General features: G+C 47.6%; 1 protein-coding gene across 16 annotated transcripts in view; it reads left to right on the top strand.

Moving 5' to 3' along the window:
• KTN1 (kinectin 1) overlaps positions 1–27,419 on the top strand; it is a 447,380-nt gene that overhangs the window by 351,393 nt on the left and 68,568 nt on the right. For all 16 annotated transcript variants that reach the window (XM_078659859.1, XM_078659855.1, XM_078659854.1 and 13 more), the window contains one exon: positions 1,728–1,808. In XM_078659859.1, the coding sequence (XP_078515985.1) occupies positions 1,728–1,808 (81 nt within the window). The remainder of the gene's footprint in view (positions 1–1,727; positions 1,809–27,419) is intronic.

Genomic DNA, 27,419 nt, shown 5'->3' with positions numbered 1-27,419 from the left:
CCCATTTCCCTACTACCCTACTTGGGAAAGGTTCTGGAAACTCACGTCACCACCACCCTGAGTGCTCACGTGGAAGCAAATCACTGTCTTTCCCCCCGTCAGGCAGGTTTCCGACCGCTACACTCCACGGAGAAGGTAGTGATTTCCGTAATGGATGGACTTCGCGAAGGCATCGACACCAATCTCTCGCAGGCCCTTATCCTTCTGGACTTGTCCGCCGCCTTTGACACGGTGGACCACTCCACCCTTCTTACCTGTGTCAAGGCGGCGGGCATAGAGGGCTCGGCCCTTTCATGGGTTGAATCCTTCCTATGCGATAGGGCTCAGGCGGTCCACCTTGCTGATTTCACTGCCGCTCCCCGCAAGGTGGAGTGCGGCGTTCCCCAGGGCTCGTCACTTTCCCCCCTTTTGTTTAATCTATACATCTACCCCCTCATTTTTATGTTGCAGCAGCTGGAGGTCACGGTGTTCAACTATGCCGACGACCTCCAGCTAATCTTTAATCTCTCCCATTCCCCTTCATCCGCTCAGAACGTCCAAACTGTTATGTTATTCATTCAGGACTGGATGAACTGCAACCACCTCAAGCTTAATCCAGACAAGACTGAGCTAGTCTTGACCGGAGGTGGTTGCAGTCCATGGTCCCCGTCCTTTTGGCCCCCCTCACTTGGTGCCCCCCCACTCCCGGTCCCTAAAGTCAAGACCCTTGGGATCTTGCTAAATACCCAACTTTCTGTACACTCTCGTTAGCTCGGTAGTATCCTCCTGCTTCTTCTCCCTCAGGATAATCAGGAAAATATCCCGTTTCTTCTCTCTCCCGGCGCTAAAGGTCATCGTAATGGCTATGGTGCTCTCGCGCCTTGATTATGGAAACATAATCTACAATGGCGCACCGGCCTATGCCATACACCGCTTACAGCTGGTGCAGAACCAGGCTGCCCGCCTGATCCATGGTTTGCCCAAATACCATCGTGCAACCCCATTGCTGAAGGCCATGCACTGGCTGCCTGTGAGAGAACGATCCCTATTCAAACTGGGCTGCCTCACTTACCAGGCCAGGATGGGCACTGCCCCCGAGTTTATTAACTCAGCCATCAGCCCCTACTTACCGGACAGAGAACTTCGTTCAACCCACATGGCACTCCTGACCGTACCCCGCTTTAAGAAAAAGAAAGCTGGCGGGGCAAAATTTGCGGCCCTGGCACCAACGTTCTGGAACTCCCTCCCCTTGGGAATCCGTACCTCACCCTCTTACTTAGAGTTCCGAAAAAATCTTAAAACTTTTCTCTTTTCCAGCGCCTTTTCTACTTAAAATGTTTTTGCTGCTACCTGCTGGTCGTAATCATTAAAGCGCCATGAAACCGCTTGGTATAAGTGCGCTCAACAAATGTTTTTAAATTCAAATTCAAATTCAGCTGGTACTGCCCCCTGCCCAAACGCCTTTTGTATTGCAGTCCTTCAAGGGCAGCTTTGCCAGCGTCACTCATTGACACCTTAGCTCTGAAGGAGAGAGATTTGCAGCAACCCTATTTATGTAAACCATAGGGCACTGAGTCAAGAGCTACAGGTCAAGTGGAAGACGAAAAGATATGGGATATCCATTGGAACTGACATCTGGTAGACTACCATGGTTTGCATGAATGTGCAGGCAAGACAATCCCAGTTTGTAGCACCAGATTATGACATTCTACACTATTACCATACTGCTTTTTATGTTTTCCCAACAGAAGCATGGTGATTGGCTGTTGGAGTTTGGCAAGTTGGTGAAAGGGTGTGTGAATGATCCTTCCTCTTCAGAAAGTGTTCAGGTGAGTATATGCCTCAAGCATTTTGCTCATTACAATATTTGATTTTAATTACCAATTCACCACTTATTTCTATACAGTAACTAGAAATAAAGTGGACATTTTAAATCGTGTTATTGCTAGTCTTGTATAGAACGGTGCGACTGTATTGTTGAGCCATTTGATGTCTAAGATTTGCCCCAGAATTTTTTTACTTTTGCAAAGGCACTAGAAAACATTTGCACACATTTAGCAAATTCATTGAAATAACAATTGTTTGCAATGCAATAGGTCTTGCATTTCCGAGATTTATAGCTATTAGGTTTGAAAATATAGAAGCGGGTGTCATGCTGCAACATAAAGCGCGGTGTGGTAAATAAATAAATAATACCCTATTTTTGACTAGACTTATAGCATAACAGATAGCTCAATAAATAAGAGTCAAGATTCGAGGTAGTAGGAGTTTCTGCAGGTTTATTACAGCATAAGGACAGGATCAGGACAACCTGCATAGGAACAGAATGACAGGGCCCAGCAGGACAACTGGGGCCCAGCAGGGGAAAAGAGGCCCAGCAGCTGCTGGGGCTAGGTCTGGGATGAGCGCGCTAACATTTAATAACAAAACATTGACTTATATACATAGCGCAAACACATAGCATTACATTGCAGTGGGCGTAACAGTAGGTGGAGTAGAAGGCGTGACGCGTAGCAGTCGCGAGAGATAAGAGAAATAAGAGGTGTAACTGGGCGTATACATAGACATGTGGTGCAAACGTAACAGAATATGTCATGAATGGGCGGAAACTTTGGAGGGGGCTACCTAAGGAGCCGGGACCTCTAACCTAATGGTGCGCGAAAACTGGCAATGACGTGTTACTAGGAGAAGCTGGGGGCTATGAACTCTGTGCTAGGAGCAGAGACTAGAATCTGGAGGGTCGGAGCGACATGTACCTAAACCCTATCTGGTATCTAATGTTTAGGGAACATGTTGATATAAACTAGAAGTCATGAGGGGAAAAACTAACTTGATTCTAAGACTGGACCATGCATTATTCTACATGTAGTGCGTGAAGAATATTAAATGACCATTAAATACAGTATTTCTCCAACGTGGAGACGAGAAGGCTAGACAAATGACGGAAACTATTGATGCAGTTCAGTAGCTTAGGAATGCAGAGGAGGAGGACTGAACTGATAGCTGGAACTATAACATACTTTTGGTAGACTCAGAGGCAGAGCCGGGGTGCACCGGGCACTGCAAGGCAGGAAGTAAGTGAAGGGTCGAGGATACAGGTGGGGGCTGTATCGCTCCTCAGCGAGGCTTTCAGGAGACAGGAGCTGAATCTGTGGTCCGGGCCCTTGTGAGGCCTGGAAACGGGGACTTTACAATTGAATAACGTGCACACTGAGAAACGTGGCAACATTACTTACATAGGCCTGATATTCGTAGTATTCACGAGGACTGGAAACTAACATACTAGAGGTGGACACAACTGTAATTGCGTCTTTAATCAGAAATGGGGAATAACATATGCATATTGATCATGCACACATAACATATGATGGATAAGGCGTAGGGACACAGAACATGGCAAAATTTACTTTTCCACATTCCCTCCTTGTCACTACGTTTCCATCAGGAAACATCAATATTCATGATACCGTCTATCATTTCATACAGTACCATTTGCTCGTCTCGAATTGTCTTGGAACGAGATTTAGAACGGGGCTTGGGACTGGGAATACAAGAAGTAGCACACATGCTGCAAATCGCAGGGCCACATTGTATACAGAGGCAGCAGCTAAATATGATCGCTACTGCAATACCTAAAAAGGACAGGACTTTCCATCCCCATGCGGAAATTATATTCCAGAACCAACCGGACCATGTCCAGGTGCCTAGATCTTGGTGTAACAGATGGGCAATTTTATGGAGTCTGGTTATAGCTGAATAAACAGACGGCGCGTTATTTGGAATGAAAATACAACAACTGGATCCGAGAACTCTACAGGCCCCGCCCCTATCGGCCAGTATGACGTCAAGGACGAGACGATTCTGTAAAACGACAATTCTCATAAAGGATTGCTCTTCAGTTAAGTTACCTAGAGCGGAGGCAGTCTCATCTACTACTGCTTCAAGGGTTCTTGTTAACCTACGGATGAGCTTACTATTTACAACTGTACCTAAATAAGGGAAAACACCTTTATCTATATCAATGAATTGCTCTGCGGCGGTTTCAGTATAATCGACAATCGGGAGATTTCTCTTGTGTCTAGTGTGTACTAAGAAAGAATTCCTATGATAGTCAGGTGGGGCTAGAAAGACAGGTGGCAGTAGGAAAGCAATGTAACAGGTTCCCTCCCAATCGAGGGGCAGACGGACATATGCAGTTTGACCACAAATAAAATAAGAATGACGTGAAGCTTTGAAAATAGATTTCCCACTGTCACTATACTGGATAACAGTAGTACATTCACTATGACCTATGTGTACAGAACCATAACTACGGACACATAATTCGCCTTTGACTGGTAGTACTGAAATAGCGGGTGAGTCTGGAGTAGTATCAGACTGAACATTCAGAACCATGAAATTCGACGAATAATTTCCTAAATTATATACTTCATTTTCTAAATCTAAACCTGTTCTGTGGGGGAAACCTTGCTTGTCTGGGAAACATGTACTGTTAAGAAAAGACATATCTGTTGAGGATGACGTTAACGTGGACCATGCTCCACACGAACCATTGTGTGAGAATGGATAAGGAAAGAGTGGCAGAACTCCCTTCGGTGTCTGGAAAGGGGGGAGTCGACCACACACCCAACAATTAGTGGCATTGCTGGTCTGGTGTGAATAATGTAACATACGGATAAATGTGTTGTTACGCATGGCGAGGCGGTATGAATATTCGTGAGGAGGCAGATCACTAAACGTGTGCTCTACTGTAGCATGAGCAGACATATTTACATGAGGAACTGAAAAACACAGAAAAAGTGCGTAACTAGTGCAGGAAATCATTATGCTGAGAAATAATATGAAACTCAGAAAAACGATACATTTGATTGAACTTTGACTGACTCTCTCACTATGGGGGTCTATTTTATACATGTCAGAAACAGTCTAACCGTTTCACCTAGGGGAGGACTTATACAATCAAACTGGCTGACTTATTAGACCTGAGCTTTAACTTATACTCCTGTTGCGGAGTTTTCTCTAACAAGGGAGGGGTTGTAATAATGTCTTGTGCGGGACAGTCCTTTAAAACAATGTTCTGGCAATCCTTCGAATCCTGGGAAATGTTCTTGGAAATGTTTTTGAAGACTGGTTTCGATCCTTTGAAAAGTTTTACATGAGAAAGGTGGACCCACCCCTTCCTGCCTTCCAACTTGACGGCAGTTCGGGTGGTCAAGAGGACCTGACGTGGCTCCTTCCAACGTGGTTCCAGCGGACTTGATCTGTCAAAATTTCTGATCATCACAAGGGAGCCTGGAACGATCTCGTGCGGTGCCACCTCGGTATTGTCTGGAAATGCGGCGGCAACCTGTGAACGACATGAGTTGAGGGCAGACATCAAGGAAGCTAGGTAATCTGTCAGCATATTACATGAAACATCGGTAATACTTCGGGGTCTAGGAGTACCCCACATATTAGGGGGGCGGCCGAAAACGACCTCATACGGGGACAGACCTGATCTGGAATGTGCGACCATACGCATGTAAAACAGAGCGACTGGCAAAGCTACTAACCAGTCCACACCCTTGTCTTTACAGACTTTTGCTATACGGATTTTCAGAGTCTGATTATGTCTTTCGACTAGTCCAGCGGCTTCTGGATGGCGTACACAATGGAACTTCCACTGGTACCCTAACAACAGGGAAACGTGTTTCATGAGTTCAGATGAGAATGGCTGGCCGTTATCAGAATATACGACTCTAGGGAGTCCATATCTAGGGAAGAATTCACGAACCAACTGCTTGGCAGTGGTCGCGGCTGTGTAATCTGGGACTGGATATGCTTCTGTCCATCTGGACAAAGCGCATACAACTACAAGAACATACTTGAAACCTCGACATCGCTCCATCTGAATATAATCCATCTGGAGGACCTCAAAAGGGTGGTCAGGGGGCTGGAAACCACCTTGTTCCACCGGGACACTTTTACCTGGATTAAACTGACAACATATCATACAGGTACGGACTTTCTGCTTGGCTGCAGCTCGCAGATGCTTGTTGAACCAAATGTTCTGGATACTGTCTAACATAGCTTTTTCTCCTAAATGTGCTGGACTATGTGCGGTATTGATAATGACTTGAACCATAGAATCGGGGAGAAACCATGTGGCTCTACCCTTCGTTAACCATCCCTGATCTGTCTGGACCCCTCCTTGTACAGACCATTTCTTGATTTCATCGGGAGTAGCATGTGACTGGATATCTATGACATCTTGAGTAGGGTCCTTAACTGTCATGCATGTAATCGGATCTGGAGTATGTGTCATATTAACTGGAATGTCTGGAGTCTGTGCTGTAAGCTTGGCTGTGCGGTCTGCTAAATCATTACCTTGGGAAATAATGTCAGTGACTTTCGTATGTGCTTTGCACTTCATGATAGCAATAGATGTCGGTAAATGTATGGCATCTAACAGGGCTTGAATAAGGGGACCATGCTGAATCTTGGTTCCATGAGAAGTCATAAAACCTCTCTCCTGCCAGAGCACTCCGAAGTCGTGTACAACTCCGAATGCGTAACGTGAATCTGTGTAAACATTAACCTTCAGGTTCTTGGCCTGTATACAGGCTTGTGTCAGAGCGACTAGCTCTGCTGCTTGAGCGGACAGGGTATCAATACGGTGTGTTTCAATAACTTCAGTGTCGGTAGTCACTGCATACGCGGCGACTAGTTCTCCTGTACTAGTTCTCATACATGAACCATCCACATAAAGTGTCAGGTCAGGATCTGGTAACGGAATATCTGTCAGGTCTTGTCTTGGCTTTGTCGTAATGTTAACTACTTCCACACAATCATGTGTGTCTGGATTTGAACTAACTGATGGTAACAGTGTAGCAGGATTCAGGACGTTGCAGCGTCTAATTTCTATGTGTGGCTGGAACAGTGTCAATTCATAACCTGTTAAACGTGCAATTGTCAAGTGCTGAGTTTGTATTCGGTTTAAAAGAACTTCTACTGAATGTGGAACTTGTACTGTCAAGGAATGTCCTAAAACTATAGAATCACTTTGTCTGATAGCCAGTGCTGTGGCTGCAACTGACTTGAGGCACGCAGGCAACGCCTGGGCGACTGGATCTAATGTGCTCGAAAAATAAGCACAGGGCTTGTATTGACCTGCTTGATCTTGTGTGAGGACAGATAATGCTGTACCTTCGCGTTCAGTAACGAAAAGTGTAAAAGGCTTACTGTAGTTCGGTGTAGCTAGAACTGGAGCTTGACATAGGGCTTTCTTTAACTCATTAAAACTAAGTGTATGGTCAGATGTCCAAGGGAGGACAGTCGATACGGCTGCCTCCTGTGTCGTTAACTGTATCAGTGGCTTGGCTAGGAATGCATACTGGGGAATCCATTGTCTACAATAAGAAGTAAGGCCGATAAAGGCACGCACCTCCTTCTGGGTTCTGGGCTGGGGAAGACTCGCTATTAACTGGATACGGTCGGGTGTCAACTGCCTACCCCTCTTGGACAGCAAGTGTCCTAAGTATACCACTTGCTGGACACAGAATTGAAGCTTCGAAGGTGACACCTTGTGCCCCATCTCGGCTAGAAAATACAGAACTGTAAGTGATGCACGCTCGCAGTCACGTTCAGAACGGGCTGTGATCAGTAGATCATCGACATACTGGAGCAGGGCAGTGTCAGTTGGCATGTGAATGTTGTCTAGTTGTCTCTTGAGTGCTTGACTGTAAATGCTAGGGCTTTCTGTGAAACCTTGAGGAGCGCGTGTAAACATATAGCTCCTTCCATTTAAACAGAATCCGAAAAGAAACTGGCTGTCTGGATGAATTGGAACACTAAAAAATGCATTCTTGAGGTCAATAACAGTGAAAAACATGGCTTCGGAATCAATGGCTGTTAACAGGGAAGAAATGTCTGGGACAACTGGGTACTGAGGAATAATACATTTGTTAAGCTCTCGTAAATCAATCACTAATCGATATACTGGGGGTGCATTTGGATCAGTACGTTTCATGACTGGAATGATCGGAGAATTGCATACATTGGAGTCAGTTTCTACAACTACTCCTTGAGCCATGAGCTCGTCAATAATTTTGGATAAGGCTGCTACAGCCTCAGGTGGCAATCTGTACTGCCTGATTCGTGGTAACACTACACCTGGCTTGAGAGTCACACGATAGGGTGTGATTTGCATGTAACCTACATCAGTTGGACCTTGCGCCCATAAATGCTGCGGAACATTAGACAATCTTGAATCAAAATCTCGTAATACATAGTGACCCTTAAAGTCACGTAGGAACAGACGTATTCCCTCTGGGGAACAGCAAATAACTGCACCTAATTCTTTCAATGTCTTAATGCCTAATAGATTTTCTGGACATGACTTAGTAAGTAACAGATCAGTAGTGCGGGACAATGGACCTACTTCTAGAGTAACTGGCTTTGATATCTCATTAACTATGGGTTTTCCTGAAAATCCAAGGGAAACATTTCTTGAGCCTGAGAGCGGAGCCCCTGGAACTTCGGCGTGACTAATTGTGGTCCTACTTGCCCCTGTATCGATCAAAAACTTTCTGTCTTTCCCTAATACTTGACTATGAACATAGGGACCTTCTTGGTCTACAGGTATCTCGATGAGAGGCAAGCCTACCTCCCTCTCTAGGCTGTTTCATGAATATGACTGGTACTCTGGATACTCGGACTGTGCATACTGGTACATCTGCGATGTAACGTGCTGTGTTGCAGCAATAGGCTGCGGTGCGGAAACTGTCTGTTGTGCATTCTGTGACTGAGGAGTCTGTGAAACTTGTTCTTGTCTCGGCGGACGTGGTCTTTCTTTAGTCTTACCAGTAGCTATGTTGTGTTTCAGAACTGCACACTCGTTTATAAAATGACCTGGCTGTTTACAATAATTGCAGTTCCCTTTAACGGGAGCTGCAGGATGACTGGCTTGATTCGGACCCCTCTTCTGACTGTCTTGAGGAATAGATTGTGCAACTAGCACTTTCATTTTCGTGTCTTTCATACGTTTTCTTTCGTGTTCTTGCTCTTCTCTGATTCTATTCTGGTGGTACTGGAGCATCTGGAGCATCTGGGACGGAGTATTTGCTTGCCAGGTGCTTTCGACTTTCAAAACTCGGTTTTTAATTTGTGGACTTGAATTCTCGACTAATTTGGTAACGAAAAGGTGAGGGTATGACTCACTACTTGTCTTGAGACCACTATTAATACTGAAACATTTCTCAAATCTAGAATAAAAATCACTAATATCCTCATCTTGTTTCTGTTTACAGGCTGAGATTGCATCCCAGTCTTCTTTCCTAGTTGTCAATAATCTGGGTAAAACTTGAATCAATAATTCTGGTAATTCTTTACATTTATCTCCAAGACCGGTACCTGGTACTCGTGCCTTGTCTTCAGCTTCTAGAGCTGTCCAATCGATCTTTTTCTCTCCCACCTCCCATTCTTTTTCTTTTAACTTTTCATACACCCCTGCGGGTAGCAGGACCTTTAACATTTTAATGATATCTGGGTAAGTGTATTCTCCCATACGGAGCATGTCTTTTAATTCTCTATGGAACCCCGCTGGATCTTTGTCATGACAGGGAATTAATTTCTTCATTTCAAGAAGTTCCATCTTTGATATCGGAGTGTATACAAACACTCGTTGCATTACGCCGCCCGCCCCTTGGACTGGGTGGACTTCTCGTAACGGATTCTGTCTGTCTATGTAGAATGGTTTACTTTCTGGGGGTGAGACATGAACAAAATGCGGGTTCGGGAACGTTCTATACTTGTGGCGCTGTTCTAGAATGACACTAATTAAATCGGTACCTAGACCTCTCCATCTGTACTGGAGTAACTCGTTCAGGATATCATGTAACGGGCCTGGATCAGAATGTTGACCCTCATACAGGGTAATGAGGTGCTGGATCATATACATACCCACCAGTCGTTGCTCGGCTGGGGGCAGTTTCAGAAACATTTGTGCCACTATTTCGTCTGGAAAAGTGGTAGAATCAGTAATCCATCGGACTGCTGATCGGGCTAGTTCTTGTTCGTGCATGGTACTTAATTCGCTATAACCGACTCGTGATTTCAGAATGTGATCGGTAGCTTGAAATACTTGTTCTAAAGAGCTTTGTTCTGGTGCTAGATGTTGAAAAATAGACTTGGGTTCTAGACGTAAATGGCGATCTGGAAATCTGGATTTTCCTACATACGCTATTCTGGCGGGATTCTCGTTCTCTTCCTCTTCAGGATCAGAGATACTTTCTTTCTCGCTTACTTGTGCTGCTTTACGCTGTTCGTGTAACCTTATTATTTCTTTACGAATTTTCTTGTACATACTTTCCATGGCACTAATGGTCTTGTGCTTACCCTCGGCTATATTATCACTCCACCTTGTTAGGATTCTCATTTCGGCGGGATCTTTAGACGGGTAATCTTGTTCTCTTATTAGACAATTGATCAGGAACTTTAATATCATGAGCTGAATCTCGGCTTTCCTTTGAGACATAATTTCGCCAATACTTTCTGGATCATCCCCTGTACGGATGAAACGATATATTCTGTCTAGATCTTCTTTCATATTTGGTAAGGTGACTAGATACTCGGTCACCCTTCTTACGCGTACGGAATATAAAACCATATTATACTCGCCTGGGACTGTGTCATAGACACATTCGGCAAGGGCTTGTCTGATTTCTGTAACAGACTTATTACTTTTTGGAGTACGCTGTGATGCTTGAGCATGTAATTCGAGTGCTGATAAACGTTTGTGTGGCGGCGGGGTTTGAGGAGGACCTCCCCCTGCGGCCCCTATACTAGAATCGTCGACTGACATTCTTCGTGCTTGCAGGGTCGGTAATTGTAACGTGGGCTGAACTTGTATGGCAGGCTGACCCGGGGGTACCGTAACAGGTACTCCGGTGTCTGGAGGAACGGGAAGTGCCTGATTTACAGGGACAGGTGGAGCGCGAACTGGATTTGCATATTCTGGAACTGTGTCGTCCAAATAGGACGAAATAAAAATATCAGCTGCGGTCGGTTGGTGACATAGCTTGGTCGGAACTAATGGTGGCGGGAAATTACTGGGTGCCTCTGGGGTCGCTTTTGGCAAGCCTTCGGCAAGGAGAGGATACATACCCTTAATAAGGGCATGCCTCTGTCTGTCTGACTGTTCGACTTTGACTTGTTCACCTATCTCGATTAATTCTCTTTCTTGGGCTCGTTCTTGGGATTCTCTACTTAACTCTGACTTTCTGACTTCCTTTTCCGTTCTTCTATGCGCTTCCTTACGCCATAACTCGATGGCATCTTTCTGTGACTGTCTGGCTTTCTTTTTCCATAATGCTTCTTCTACTCGCATGATACATTCGGCATCCCATGTACCCGATACGGGCCATCTATACTTTTCTTCTAACTGTTTGGTATACTCTACCCATAAATCTAGATACAATATGGCGCTTATGCCATGTTTCTGATACATAAAATGACCTGGACTGTCCCTAGGCGGAACAGGAACTGCTGCTTCCAGCAGACCCTTTCTAGTTTTTAACTGACGTAACTTGGAAAAGAGCGGCATTCTAAACTTGAATCGGAACACAATACAATACGCGAAAAACAATAACAATTGAGAAAACAATTCAGGCATACCACGACGTTGAAAATACATTAAACAACATTATAAATAACAGTTCGAACAGAATACTACCTGAAAATACTGAAAACAGAAACAGAACAGAATTCTCGAGAACGGAACAGACTAGAGTTACTGGATGCACTGCTGTAACAGTACGGAACATACCGGTCCCATAAAGGAACGCATCAAGACCCGTATCCACCTAGGTGAACACTTCGTTTGTGGGCTTGGGTACCACCAACCCACGGACCAGGAGTCAATTTAGACTGACCCTGTCTAGACACTACCCCAGCAATGGTACTCACCGGGCAGCACGGAACGGAAGGCCTCGGACGGGACTGGACTACGACGACGAACTTCGGACTTCGGACTTCAGTTACGGGTGGGCCTCCGGATACCTCGGACCTTGGACTCTCGGCTTGGGCTCTGGTCGGGACTCGCCGCGTTCCTCCACCGTCTCGTTCGGATGCTGGACCGCCTCCTCCGTCTCCTCCGTGGGCCTGAGGGATACTTGGAGCAGAAATATCTGCCAGTGCACGGTATGGTTCCGTCACGACTGCAGAGGGTCAGGGGGTCGGCGTGGCTTCACCGACGCGTGGGGAAAGGGCAAGTCCCTATTCGGGCGCCATTATGTGGTAAATAAATAAATAATACCCTATTTTTGACTAGACTTATAGCATAACAGATAGCTCAATAAATAAGAGTCAAGATTCGAGGTAGTAGGAGTTTCTGCAGGTTTATTACAGCATAAGGACAGGATCAGGACAACCTGCATAGGAACAGAATGACAGGGCCCAGCAGGACAACTGGGGCCCAGCAGGGGAAAAGAGGCCCAGCAGCTGCTGGGGCTAGGTCTGGGATGAGCGCGCTAACATTTAATAACAAAACATTGACTTATATACATAGCGCAAACACATAGCATTACATTGCAGTGGGCGTAACAGTAGGTGGAGTAGAAGGCGTGACGCGTAGCAGTCGCGAGAGATAAGAGAAATAAGAGGTGTAACTGGGCGTATACATAGACATGTGGTGCAAACGTAACAGAATATGTCATGAATGGGCGGAAACTTTGGAGGGGGCTACCTAAGGAGCCGGGACCTCTAACCTAATGGTGCGCGAAAACTGGCAATGACGTGTTACTAGGAGAAGCTGGGGGCTATGAACTCTGTGCTAGGAGCAGAGACTAGAATCTGGAGGGTCGGAGCGACATGTACCTAAACCCTATCTGGTATCTAATGTTTAGGGAACATGTTGATATAAACTAGAAGTCATGAGGGGAAAAACTAACTTGATTCTAAGACTGGACCATGCATTATTCTACATGTAGTGCGTGAAGAATATTAAATGACCATTAAATACAGTATTTCTCCAACGTGGAGACGAGAAGGCTAGACAAATGACGGAAACTATTGATGCAGTTCAGTAGCTTAGGAATGCAGAGGAGGAGGACTGAACTGATAGCTGGAACTATAACATACTTTTGGTAGACTCAGAGGCAGAGCCGGGGTGCACCGGGCACTGCAAGGCAGGAAGTAAGTGAAGGGTCGAGGATACAGGTGGGGGCTGTATCGCTCCTCAGCGAGGCTTTCAGGAGACAGGAGCTGAATCTGTGGTCCGGGCCCTTGTGAGGCCTGGAAACGGGGACTTTACAATTGAATAACGTGCACACTGAGAAACGTGGCAACATTACTTACATAGGCCTGATATTCGTAGTATTCACGAGGACTGGAAACTAACATACTAGAGGTGGACACAACTGTAATTGCGTCTTTAATCAGAAATGGGGAATAACATATGCATATTGATCATGCACACATAACATATGATGGATAAGGCGTAGGGACACAGAACATGGCAAAATTTACTTTTCCACAGCGGCACCAGTGTTGTAAATATGAAAGCGGGTGCCATGCTGAAATATAAAGCGCTGCGCCCATGCAGAAAAGAGTTATACGCATGGCGGCCCGGGAAGCGGGCACCATGCTAATTAAAAAAAGATAATAAAAGCGGGCGCTGTGCTAAAATATTAAGCCTGGCGCTTGTGTTGTTAATATGGAAGCCGGCGTTGTGCTGAAACCTAGAGTACGGAACCCAGGGGCGGGACTGGAATGAGGAGCAGACAGTCAAGCGGAGAGGCGAAATGCAGGCGCCATGCTGCAACCTAAAGTGCGGCACCTGTGCTCGTATGAAAATGGGCGTCCTGCTGAAACCTAAAGCAGGCACAATTGCTGACTGTGTGTTAAATGATTTGGGCAAGTCTCGTGTAACAAAAGAAATGTGCAGCCACCATTCACAAACCTGTAGCATATTGCACTTTTAAAAAAAGAGCATAAAGTGTGGCTTAAAACCACGGTGCTTTCAAAAAAATATATTATGGCGTGAGCAGCATTAATTGTGCAGCCGTTATTCTTAAAGCAGAAATCATAAACTAAGATAAAGTGCAATCCGCACTGCTTAAAAAACAAACAAGTGGTTGCAGGAGAGCATGTTGTGTGTGCTATAAGAGAAAGTTATTTAACAAAATAGTGCTCGCAGACTGTAAATAAAACATGCCGAGTTACAACACACGTAAGGGAGGCAGTCCTCCTGGGAGGTTACAAATGGAGAAAAGAGGTATGTTTTTTTTTTTTAAAGAACCTTTATTGTCATAGTACGGAGATACAAACATGGGCCTACAACCAGTCCGGCCGGCCGCTATTCAAATCGATTAAAAATAAGGTAGTATAAAGACATACAGAGGTCCTGAGTGCAAAAGCTAAATAACATCCAGGATATATCATGTAATTAAGTACCATGCGATAATAAGGATCTGAGACGGTTCATTTTGTAATAACGAAAATAAATGAAAATCAATGTCGCATAATCACACACACCCCTAACACAGCTGACTAAAAACAAAGGATTTTACGCCAGAGATGTACATAGATGAGAAGACCGGGGAGGGGGTATATGAGTCAGGATAGACACAATAAACACTAAGCAATCATGGCGAACTAGCCCCACCCCTCAGGGCGAAACACAATAGGGGAGACATGGAAGACGACGACATCGAAAAAGGAAAGGGCAAAGGGCCATAGAAACAAAGACAGAACAAATTAACAAACCCATCCCCCAACCCTCCACCCCTGCAAAAGGCTACGGCCTACCCCCCCAGCAGCGTGCCTGTCGCCCTAAATAAGAAACCCGAAATACAGAGAAGAGAAAGAGAAAAAGAAGAGAAAAAATACAGGAGAAGGGCCCTCGATCGAGCTATCCGGCCCCTCCCGCCTCCGCATGCAAAAATCGTATAAACAGTAATGGTAAAAGAAGTACAGGCAGCAGCAATCACGTATAACGCAATAAGCGACATCCCCGCTAAGCGCCCCTCCAATCACCATCAGCCAGCCATAAGTCCCTCCAGGTTCCAAGCGAATTCACCCCTGGCCTCGTTTGTCAATAGCACCAACGTTGAACAAGTCCTCAAACTGGATACAAGGCAGCACAAAGGGTCCGATTACACCGGGAGGGTCAGGCAGCGCCGCCGCTCCACAGGACCACAACCACCGAAGTTTCACCGATGATGCATGACGGAAGTCGGATTGGAACAATGTCAACACCGCCAAAAGTCTCGAGTCCGAACACAGTCCCGCCAGACACAGAAAGGGAAACACACGATGCGGGAAGCGCCAAAACCCCGGCGGGGCCGCCCAAGCCGTGTATCGATGTCGTTCCTCCACTTGCCGATCAAAGAAAGGCCCCGGTGAGACAATCACATGCACCACAGGTGCATCCACAGTAGGCTCATGAACCAAAACCATCCACGTCTCTAAGAATGTAGACTCATCCGGGGAATACGTCGATGAAGCAGAGGCAGACACATCGGCGCCTCCTTGAGAGCGAACCGTGTCGGTACAAGATGGCGGGACAACAATGGCGGCCATCCTCTGTCCCAAATCACGGGCCCCCCGGATCAGGGCCGTCTGCAGGGTTGTTAGTGCAGCCAGTATATGTTTGGGCGTGGGTGTTTTCTCACATAGCCAGACCCCGGGCTTCTCTCGTGCACCGGTTTCTCTGCCCGGGTGAGGGGTGCACGGGAAGGTGTCATCTGCCATTTCAGCCATCACGTTCTCTTTCTCCTCCACCGCACCTCAGGATCGGGTCCAACCCCCGGGATCAGCAGGATTCACAGCGGGATCTCAATAGTCAGGGCAGGCAGCAGAAAGGAGAGACACCAAAAGGCTAAACAAGCTCCCCGCTGCCCGGGAGTCACCCACCGGTTCCCAGGGAGGGCTGTTAACATAACCGGGTATCACACCGAAGGGGAACTGGGCACCGTGGACTCTCTTCGTCCCAGCTTTTTCACACCTCCCGCAGGGCAACCCACTATTGGGAGTGGGTTGGCATCATCTCTTCCGGCTCGCAGATCTCAGGTTCTCTCCGACCGGCTTCCCATCGCAACCAGAGGCCGCTGGTGGTGCAATCACGGCCGGACACTCCCCCAACTCGAGATCCCGGTCTCAGCACCTCGAAGGCCGCCAAAGAGACGGGGACAGTTCTTCTGGTTTACGGCGCGGTGGAGCCTCAAAAGCAGACGGTAAGTGAATGCTTTCCTTCACCCACTTAAAGTAGCAAATACTGCTCAGGTGTATCGCCAGGATATACGTGCGGGGCGGGAGGGCTCACGGAGCCTAGCGGTTATGCAGCCATCCCGATCGCCATCTTGGCTCCTCCTCCGAAAAGGAGGTATTAAGGAGGGATTACTAAACCTATTCAATAATCAAAAGCCACCATTTACAAAGGACAGTAACAGGAGCTAATTGAATAGGTGGGCAGAAAATGAGCAGAGCTTCAAGTCCATACCCGAATACAGCATGTCTCGAAGAGAGCCGCGCAAGAGCTGCCAAGGCGAGACCTAAAAATGTGCCTGTATCATTTAAGAAGTTCAAGAATCTAAATTGTTCAACCATTGGTCTGGGCTCTAAAAGCTAACTTCAAAAGTGTTCCCATAATGGTTACATCACCCATCCTTTCTTCGCATTTCCATCTAGTGGAGAAACTTTTATGGCTGGTGGCAAATTAGAACATTTTTTTCAGCCCCAATATTTTGAACACAGTAATTAATCCTACATGCTTGAGAACTGCCCTACATAAAGAACCACTTGGGCTCTTTCTAAGAAGTTTATTTTCGGTTCATCAGATTCAACTATTGCTGCACATTATATTACTGTCCGCTTAGATTATCCTCCACTTTTTTCGAATTGTCAGAGGTTCATCATAGTTTTTACTCTGTAGATTCTACCCACTAGTGCACACACATTTACTTAGGGCAGCAACTTATGACTTCAGGGGTTCTGTCGCTTGTTATTGCTACTGATAGTAATCATATTAAGGGTATAAATTGTGGCACCTAGAAGTGTTTCCTCAGGATGTCATCTTCACAAAAGCTTGTTACTGGCATGTATTATTGTAGGAGTTCCTCCTTCAAGAGTCCAAATAAAGCCTAGTAGATTTAAGTTTCCGATTGATACTTCTACCTGCAGATTCTGTGCCTTACAATATCCACAAGCACCAAACTGGGTTCAGAGACTTTTCTGAGTAGTGCTCCCACTTGCCAGTAAGTGGTGCCATGTTGCTACATGGTGATTCTGTTCTACCTCGAAAGTGATGGAAACTAAGCATATATATGCACCACTGCAAGCTGATGAATGTTCCTCTCTTTTGGCATTACGCTGGACTCTGTTCCCAATTTTGCCTGCTTTCTGATGACTTTAAAAAAAAATAAGCTCATGCAGTTTGTCAGTAACGATTGCTTTGCCAAAATCAAGATTCAAGTGATGAAGTGACTACAGTAAGCTGAACTCCTAATTAGACCTGCAAAGTGTGTGCCTTTTGGTGCTAGGGTTCATGACTCGTGTGATAAATGGGTCCCTATGCACCTGAAGGCATTCAGGGAGCAGAAGGCAAAACTCTACAGTGCCAAAGTCAGAATTGTAAAACTGATCCCACTACAAGTCGCGGCACCGTTCATGATCTGGTTCAAGGAGTCATTCCCACGTGAAGTCCAGTTCTCTGTCTTGTGGAAAGTCAAACTTGAAGACTCATCATAAGTGCAAGAAGGGCAAATGGGACTTATCCCATCATGCCACTCAAAATTAGATGAGAAGATGCCAGGGTGTAAGTAAAAAGGTCATACCCCACAAGTGCCTTCAGACTCCAATCTGGTCCCACATTTGGTCTTGGAGTGCCACGAATTTCCAAAACAAAAAAAGCTTATTCAAATACTTCCAGGTCCATCTGGTGTGCTTCGAGCCCCAAGGGGTTCCAGTTGAATCTCTGGCCCAACTGACCTACCTGCGCAACTGAATCCCATGATACCTATGTCTGGGCCAGTTCATTCACAGGTTCCTGCTTCCAAACCAGCTGTTTCCATTCTGGCACTCATGCTGACTTCACCAACCCAGTACCTGATCCTGAAACCTGTATGTGAGCTCTTGTTGTCTCTTTCTAGTCCTGTGTCTCACTATGTTTGTAGCAATCAGTTTGCAGCCAGACTCAAATCCTCAGCCTCTTGCCCAATGCCACTATAAGAGACAGGAGGCCTAAAATGGTTTCAACTCAACTCAACTCTCATGTGGTTCAGGGTAGGCAAAGTGTTTCCCATGACACTGATGATGATGACGTAATGAGTAACCTGCTACCCAATCACTATAGTGATGATGGATTGCACCTGGTTTATAAAAATGCCAGATGGCTAGATATATCGCCATACTGAGCAAGACTCGCAACCAGGGCCACCAATGGAAGTAAGTGCCTCCTTCACAGAAGCGAAGGACAGCAGAGGTGCTTGATTAACAGTCACAAACTAAGGTGACCATTATTGCCATTGAACGAGACTCTTACATGCCCCCTTCTGGCCAATTGGTCCAAGTTGTGCTAAGGCCCTCCAGTCACTTGACCTGTTGCCAGCTGACATAAGTCGGCCCCAGGTGACCCCGAATTTCTGACATGTCACCCTACTTCTGAATGCCTAGTGACACATGCGTTGATGAGTAAAGTCACTCCTTAAGTCTTTGCAGTCGATCCTCTGACACCGTTGTACACTTGTAATTGCGAGTACATATTGGTACTCGCAAATTGCGAGTGCAATCTCCCATTCATTCCTTAGTGGTGACTCGGAATTTGCGAGTCGCAATTGAGGAATGTGTGGGAATCGTTAGCTAATTTTATAGCGATTCCTACATGCATAGGCTTTTGCAATTCCTTAATTGTGATTCCTTAATAATCGCAATTATGGAATCGCAAAAGCATACATTGATGCATGTACATAATAGTTCTTTTTGACGCATGTCAAAAGCAAGTTGACCGAGATCCTTTGTTACATGGGTTTGTAGGGTCTGCTGTATAACAGTCTTACTTCAGTGGATGGGCAAGATTGTGGGATTACAGTTGTTTACATTGGTCGAGGTGAGAAGTCTTGGACCCCTGCTGTGGTTGACTCAAGCCTGGTCCATTCTCGTGTTGAGACAAACCTGCTTCTAAAGAGCCCTATGTCTCAAACCCCATTGTCACTCTAGTTTCATGACTGCGGTATGAGGTGCTTGCAATTGTAGGCTTGAGATATTTTGTAGAAGACATTTAAACTTCACATTTATCGTGTCAGCTGAAGGGACTGTTTAACAAGAGGCATACAGTTTGGAGCAGGATCCTCCATAGCCCAAGCAGATCGCTCAGTAGTAGTTTGTTTCCTCCACCTTAATGAAGGGTCTTGAAAGCTAAAATGTTTTTTAAGTGTTTTGTACAACATAATAACATCTTAATAAATATAATTTTAAGAGGACTGTCTTACCTTTCTTGTTGTGTCTACCACATTCAGATTTACTTTAAGCAGCTGCACCTAGTTTTGTGATTTGCCAACAGATTACAATTGTTACTTTTTGACCTTCGAGTGCCAAAATGGAGGGGAGCTTTCCTAACCACCTTTGCAAAAGAGATAGTGTTTTTTCATTATTAATAACTTGTTTTAAATCATAAAATTCCTTGAACATTTCCTTTAACTCAGATTCTCAGTACTGATTCATCTGTTGACATGTACAGGAGACTCTGTTCACTCTTTGCAGGTCACCTGAATCCTTTCAGTATGGCATTATTTCTAATACATACTGCTGTCAATTGAAAATATGTGGAAAGAAAGCAGTGCTTACTGGAGAAAAGCCATGTCTGCTTCTTCTTTTGAAATAAAAGGCATCTGAGATCTAGCTGTTGAATTTGAGTTGTTCCAAAGGCCTAGCACATATGACTGTGAACCAGTTTATCAATTTGGCCTGATTGTTTTACTCTAAAACATTACACAATAAACTTTGGTAAAGTTGAAGGCCTTCTATGTATCAAGTGTTGCACTAGCAATAAGGCATTTCACTTGTTTCTATCTCAAACAACATCTTTTGAAGTTTCCTGACTTTGTTTAGTTACCAGTCCCACTAAAGCCACATACATATGTGTGCACCAGGTTGCTCAATACCATTAGCATCCTGTTCATAAAATCCTTTGCAAGAATTGAGTTCTTACCTCTACATTGATATGAGGAATCTGGTAACAGGAACTGCAGTCTTATGGAGGATTGTCTCACATGGAGGTAACTGCAATTAGGGATTTTCTCAGATCTGAGACAGGGCCTATAATTTCAACTTTTTTTTAATAGATCATTTACTACGCATTTCAGCAAATCAAAAAAGGTCAAAAACCGAAAAAATCACAGCGTACATGTGAGCAGTGTTGAGAGACATTTCAATGTACAGTCCTCACAGGTACTTGATCAGTGACCAGGGCTAATATCAACTTTACAACCAACCAAGGCTAAATAGTAGTCCATTTAATCAACCATAATCAACATTGGTTCCCATTCAGTTTGGCAACACCAGTTTATTTCCAATTCCATACCAGTGGCCCAAAAGAGCTAGGCTCCTCATCAAAAAGGGGTATAGCTTCCGACCATCTATCCCTTCACCGCCGAAGCATGATGTAATTTCAAGAGGTTGGTATGCACCGACTCTCTTTTGCCTTGAACTTGTAATCAATTTCCTCCTCGAGTTTCCAGCTCTGCATTATTTCTGCAGTGGACACAAGATCCATGCCCAGCGCACTGTCGAGTCCCCTGCCCCCCTCCCCACCTGCTGCAGCTTCCAAGCTGCTTTAGTGCGCCCTCCACCCAGCACAGCCATCCCGTTAGCGACAGGCTCAGGCACCACCTACCCCGAATAAAACAAAATAACCTCTGACAAGTGAGTGCTCCAAATTGTGCAGAGGGGTATGCCCTCCAATTCGTAGAATCCTCTCCGCCCATGCCACCATCCCCAGAACGGCAGACAGAGGACCATCTGTTTTTTTAGTCCATGCTCCGTTGGCCAAAGGGGCTATCGAGAGGGTAACAGAATTAGAACGTTGTTGTTATTCCTCTAATTTCTGGTGCATAAAAAGGACAGAGACACCCACCTAATACTGTCTCTGCACCCTCGCAATACCTTTCTGCTGAAAGAAAAATTCAAAATGCCCACCTTGGTTTCTTCTGCCATGGGGTCTGGATGGTAGCGTTGGTCTTGCAGGACTCACATTTCTTCATCCCTGACCTGCAAGCTCACAGGCATTACTTGCGGTCCATTGTATGCCACAAGCACTTCCAGTTTGCTGTGCTCTACTTCGGCTGAATCAGTGCTTTCCAGGTGTTCACAAAAGTGATGGTGGTGGTTGCAACATATTTTTGGACGTCAGGAGTTAGTTTTTCCCCCTACCTCGATGACTGGCTGGTGAAGAAGAGCTCACCCAGGCCCTTGTCGCCCACCTCCAGATGGAGGAAGACGAACCTTTTGCACTCATGGGGTTCACTATCAACATACCGAAGTCACACCTGACTCCTTCTCCGAAGCTCTTTCATTGGAGTAATTCTGGACACAGGGCGGTTTTGCATCTATTCTCCGGAGCGAAGAGTCCAGGACATTCGAGCTATGATCCCACTGTGTCAACCTCAATCCTGGAGTTTGATGAGATGGACTCTGAGGCTGTTTGGTCTCATGACCTTCTGTATCCTGTTTGTGAAGCATGCCTAATGACACATGCTGTCTCTACAGTGGGATCAGAGGTCCCAGTTGGTGCAGCACCAGAGGATTCTCTCCGACCTGGTCCAGATTGCGAAGGAAACTGCAAAAGATCTGCAGTGGTAGCTGATAAACCGCGGTTGGGTCAGTGACAGACCCCTCTCCCCCCCACAAATGGAGCTGGCAGTAGTGACAGTGTGTCACTTTTGGGTTGGGGCAGCCATCTGGGGGAGGTGGAGATCAGAGGTATCAGGTCTCTAGCAGAATCTCTGTCTCATATCAACCTTCTCAAGCAGAGGGCCATCCACTTGGCATTGAAACCCTTCCTCCCTTCCATCAGAGGAAGGCTGGTTTAGGTGTTAATGGACAGCACTATTGCCATGTGGTACTGCAACAAACAGGATGGAGTGGGGTCATGAATTTTAGGCCAGGAGGCCCAGTGCTTCTGAACATGGCTGGAACGTCAGAACATCTTTCTGGTTGCACAACACCCGGCGCACTCATTGAAAGCCAGGGCACACAAACTCCATTTGTGCATATCACAAATGGAATCTGCATCTGGAGGCACAAGGTCTCTTCCAAGAATAGGGAGAATCTTGGCTCCATCTATTCGCCACTGCCAAGAGTGCGCAATCTCAGCATCTCAGAATCTCAGCAGGCGTACGATGCCGTTAAAAAAACCGCGTACTTGGCCGCTGTTAAGCTCTACCATCGAGCCATCTGTAGAGCCCGCGCGGCGTTCTACGCAACGGAATTCCGTAATAGCCATAACCCCTCGAAGACCATCTTTAAAGCCTTAAAAGACTTGATGGCTAAGAGAGCGGCTCCGCCTGTGGATGGTTCCACCTCACAGTGTGAGATTTTGGCTGCTTTCTTTTTGGAGAAAGTTAAGAACATCTATTTGTCATTTTCCAGCATGACATTACCACTTTCTCCTCGGAATGACCTCTGTAGCCGCCTGGTATTACATTCTCTCCCTATCCTCTCCTGGGATGGGTTTGTTAAGCTGGCACAACGTGTCAAGTCCGGCTCCCCGGCGGACCCACTCAGACCTGCTCTCTTCAGAGATCCGTCTTTTCAGGGGCGCACGGCAGTGTGTTCATTAATCAATCTCTCCCTGACTTCAGGCACTGTTCCTGCCAAGTGGAAGCAGGCGGTGGTTTCCCCGATCCTGAAAAAACCATCTTTGGATCCTCTAAAACCGGAAAACTATCGCCCGATCTCATTGCTTCCCTGGCCGGCCAAAGTCATGGAGGCCCATGTTAACCTAGCCTTATCTGAGCATCTGGCCCGGGCCAATGTTCTCGATCCTACGCAGAATGGGTTCCGTGCTGGGCACAGCACGGAGACCGCCCTTCTGGCAATGGTGGAACATCTGCGGAGTGTGTTGGATGCAGGTCAAACGGCAGCGCTTATTCTATTAGATCTTAGCGCTGCCTTTGACACAGTGTCCCATCGCATCCTCCTACACCGCCTGGAGAACATTGGCATTTGTGGCCTCGCTCTGCAGTGGTTCCGTTCCTTCCTCAGCGATCGTTCCTTCTGCGTTGCCACCCCTCCTTTCCAGTCCAAATTCCATCAGTTGGACCTGGGGGTCCCCCAGGGCTCCTCGCTGAGTCCCACGCTTTTCAATCTCTACGTGCGGCCGCTGGCTGATGTCGCCAGGCAGTGGGGCCTTACTATGGTCTCATATGCCGACGACACACAGCTAGCGGTCACGATCAGCGGGGATGCCGAACTGGATGCCCCCAGGTTCCGAGATGGGCTGAGAGAGGTGGCCAGCTGGATGAATAACAACTGTCTCCAGCTGAACGCAAAAAAAACCGAGGTGATGATCGTGGGAAGAGGAACGGACTGCTGGGGGGACAATTGGTGGCCTCAGGAGCTCGGGCCTGCCCCCATACCGGTGATGGAGCTCAGAAACCTGGGAGTATGGCTCGACCACACCTTATGTTTTACCACCCACACTAAGAGAGTGGCAGCATGCTGCTTTGGTGTTCTGCGCGGACTGAGGCCGGTGCTTAAATTTTTTGATGCCCCGACGAGACAGTTGGTCATCCAAGCGACGATCATCTCCCGGCTGGACTATGCCAGCTCGCTCCTGCTGGGAGCTAACCAAGCTGAGATCGTCCGCCTGCAGCGCGTCCAGAACGCGGCTGCGAGAGCAGTGGTGGGCCTGCCGAGGTCATGTCCCACGTCCAACACTCTGAGGTCCTTACACTGGTTACCAGTGAAAAGCCGAATCCATTTTAAGGCACTCAGCCTTGCTTTTAAAATTTTAAAAGGATCGGCACCTGAGATCCTCAATAACCTTATATCCCCCTATGTCCTGACTCGCTCCCTCAGATCCCTAGGGCAATCCCTTGCGGTTACCCCGCGTTTCAGGCTTAGCCGGATGGGCGGCCGCTCCTTCCGTGTGAGAGCTGCGGCTCTCTGGAATTCGCTTCCTTTGGAAATCCGCCTTTTAGAGGATCTTCTAGCATTTCGCAGGGCCGTGAAAACCCACTTGTTTTAATTTTCTTATGTTGACTTCTCACCTATTTTTTCCGCGTTGTGTTATGTTCACCTTTTCCATGCGCCAGGACGCTCCTTCGCTGGAGCAGCTGTGCGCAAAATAAATGCAGCTAACATAACATAACATAACATTTTGAGCATGAATGTTTCCAAAGCAGCTCTTGCTAGGACACACGTTCCACTTAGATTGGCATTCGGGATTCCTGCATGCATTTCTGCCAATTTCCCCCCTTCCCAGAGTCCTCAAGAAGTTCAGGAACAACAGGGCTCAAGTCTTTCCAGAGACTCTGGACTGGGCACGAAGAGTATGGTATCCTGAACACTTGAGCTTGAGCATTTATTCTCAGATCAGGCTGCCCATTAAGGAAGATCTTCCGTCGCAACAGTAGAGCAGGGTCTTGCACCTGCAAGCACTTTCCACCTTTATGGTTTGAGACTGAGCTTGCAAATTCTAAAGTGTTTGATCTACAGAAGGAGTTTATTCTTTGAGACTGAGGTTATGTATGATCTTCATAGAGATAAAGTAATTTCATAAAGAGGAGTGCCAACAAGTAACAAAAATAAAAACGTTCTGGTTGCTCATCACTGTCTGAGAAGCATCCCCTCCTACATGCATCTACCTTCCATGTTATTCATGACTTCATTAAAGTTCACATTAATCTTGAAAATAACTCAGTGGGGCCTCCTCAAACGGAAGCTGTAAACTAATTTATGGATTTCACAGAGAAAGGGAGAAAAGCTTACATGTTAAGGATGCTGAACGCTTATTCCCCGTCAGTCACGTATTAACATGTCATGGCTGCCCCTCTGATCCCTTCACATATTGAAAAGTTTAAAGATTTCTCCTTTTCTGTTATGTTCTTTGAGTCCCTCATGTCCTTAGACTAAGTGATCACACCCATGTAAATTTAGAATCTGACCCATCAAGTGTCAAAAAAAAAATGGGAAACCATTAAAAGAAATACCCCGGGGCGTGGCCAAGATGGCGGAGTGAGAGGACGCTTTTCCTCGCGGCTCCCCGATCCGGCCCGAGCCCTAAAACGCAGCTCTTTCTCCCCCCGCTGGCGTCCAGCGGTGACGGGAGAGGTGGTGGCACCGTGTACGACGCCTTGGCCGCGAGAATTGGCATTGGAGAAGTCCCAGCGCGTCCGGCCGGATGACGCCGGTAAACAGCCCCGGAGACGGAGGTAGCGGAGGCCGGCCGCTGCAACTCAGGAAGAAGCGAGCCGGTCGCCCGTGCATCGCGCTGACCCCCGACCCAGCGTGACGCGTGGGGAGGAGAGAGACTCTGCGGCGCCGGGACTGCCCAGGATCCGGCTTGTGCCCCGTTGGGTGAAGCGGCACTGGGGGAGTCGCCTGAGGCAGTAATCGAGGCCGCGACTGTGGCCTAGCAGATTGAACACTCGCCTGCAGCTGCCAGAGACCGGCAGAGGCGAGGCCTGGGGACTGACCCTGGGCCGGAGGCCTGAACTCCCTGCGGGGCTGCCCCCAGGCGGGGAGGCAACAAGGAGACAGAAAGGGTCCCGTGAGGCCCATAGCGCGCCGGAGGTGTGGCCTGATCCTCGCAGGCCGGCGAGCGGCTGCTGTGCGCGTCGCGGCGAGGACCGCCCCGGGGGGCCGCTGGCTGCCTACCTTCCCGAGAGTGCCGGGAGGGGTCGAGAGGCCCCCGGAACTACGACCGCACCCAGTGCCTGAAGGGGCCCGATTGGGCCAACGGACCGAGCGACAGCACCAGGAACCGCGGCTGCGACCTACCAGCAAGGCCTCTGCAGGAGGCGCATCAGTGGGGAGCGCGCCCGCAGACCCGGGTGCCCGCTGCCTCAGCGACCAGCGGAGCCCGGCTGTCGGGACTGACAGAGCACCGGGCCTCGGAGTCACGACTGCGGCCCCGCAACGGAGCTCCCGGGGCATGTTGAGCAGAAGCTGAATGCCAGAGGTATGGCCCTGGTGCGTGGCTGAGTGGACACTGTATGAATGCGAGAGATGACCCCAGCGCCCTGGCCTAGAGGGGGAACACTGCCATGCATGGTCAGATCGAAGGCGCGACATGGAAGGGACCCTCAGTGTTGATGGGGTGTAACAGCCGCGACACCCAGCGAACCGCGCCGAACTAGAGGGACCCACTAAACACAGGAACACGGCCCTAATTATAGGATGGCTGTTGAGCCCAGAAAGCGTGTTGAGGCGGCTCAGAAGGAATATCACGGAGGAGCGACGCTGTGAGCCGGACTTGTCCTGTCACGAAGCCACCACCCAACGAGGGGTCCCCGAACTGCTTCAGACCTAGAGACCCATCTCCAGTGTTCCGGCTTGCGACGGTCGCCGCCGCCGCGTTCCCTGGCGGCGCAGTAGCGAACCAACTGCTTGGTGGCGACGGACGGTCGACCTGCGTCTAGAGCATCCCGCCAACAATCCCTGAACGGCAAATAGGGGCCGGATCTGACCCTCGGGCCCTAATGGTCTGGGGGCACTTTTCCCAACCACAGTGAGAGTCGACATCGGTGGTGTTTGGAAGAGCCTTTTCGGTAGCTTACGGGAGACGTCTGGAGAACCACCGTGGCATTGTGGGCGTAGCGGAGGATCTGGCCCACATCCTGGCCACGATGGCAAGCAACAGAGGCGTCAAGAAGAGTGATCGCACACTCCCAGAGATGCTCAATAGGACCCAACACAGGGGAGACAGGGGACACACATCACCGAACTCCGCCGGAGGCTCTCAGAGCATGCACGATGGAGAGCCGCCAGTCACTAGATCCTTCCTGGAATCCCTCTTTAGCACCCTCAGGGACGATTTCCAAACTCTAAAGCAGGAAGTCGCGGGAGAAGTGCGAGAAATACGCAAAGATGTAGACGACCTGGGAGAACGAGTCGCCACCGTAGAGAACACGAACCACCGAATTGACGACGAACTTGCACAACTGCAACAGGAGGTGGTACGTCTCCGAGACCAACACCTGGACCTTCAAATGCACAACGAAGACCTCGAAAACAGGTCTTGGCGCAACAACATCCGTGTCCGCAGAGTTCCATCCACAGAAGAGGGCACGGATGTGGCCGATTACTTACGAGACCTGTTCAGAGAACTCCTGGGAGAGCCGGCAGGTTTTCCCATCCGGATTGACAGGGCGCACAGGGTGGGACCACCGAGACGTGCGTCGGCCCCACCTCCGGATATTTTGGCATTTTTCCCAGACTTCCCGATGAAGGAACGCATCTTGGCG

The sequence above is a fragment of the Lissotriton helveticus genome, chromosome 9, assembly GCF_964261635.1.
Source record: "Lissotriton helveticus chromosome 9, aLisHel1.1, whole genome shotgun sequence".
NCBI classification, from domain to species: Eukaryota; Metazoa; Chordata; class Amphibia; order Caudata; family Salamandridae; genus Lissotriton; species Lissotriton helveticus.
The sequence above is the reverse complement of the archived record's forward strand: the minus strand, read 5'-3'. Positions and strand labels throughout refer to the sequence as shown.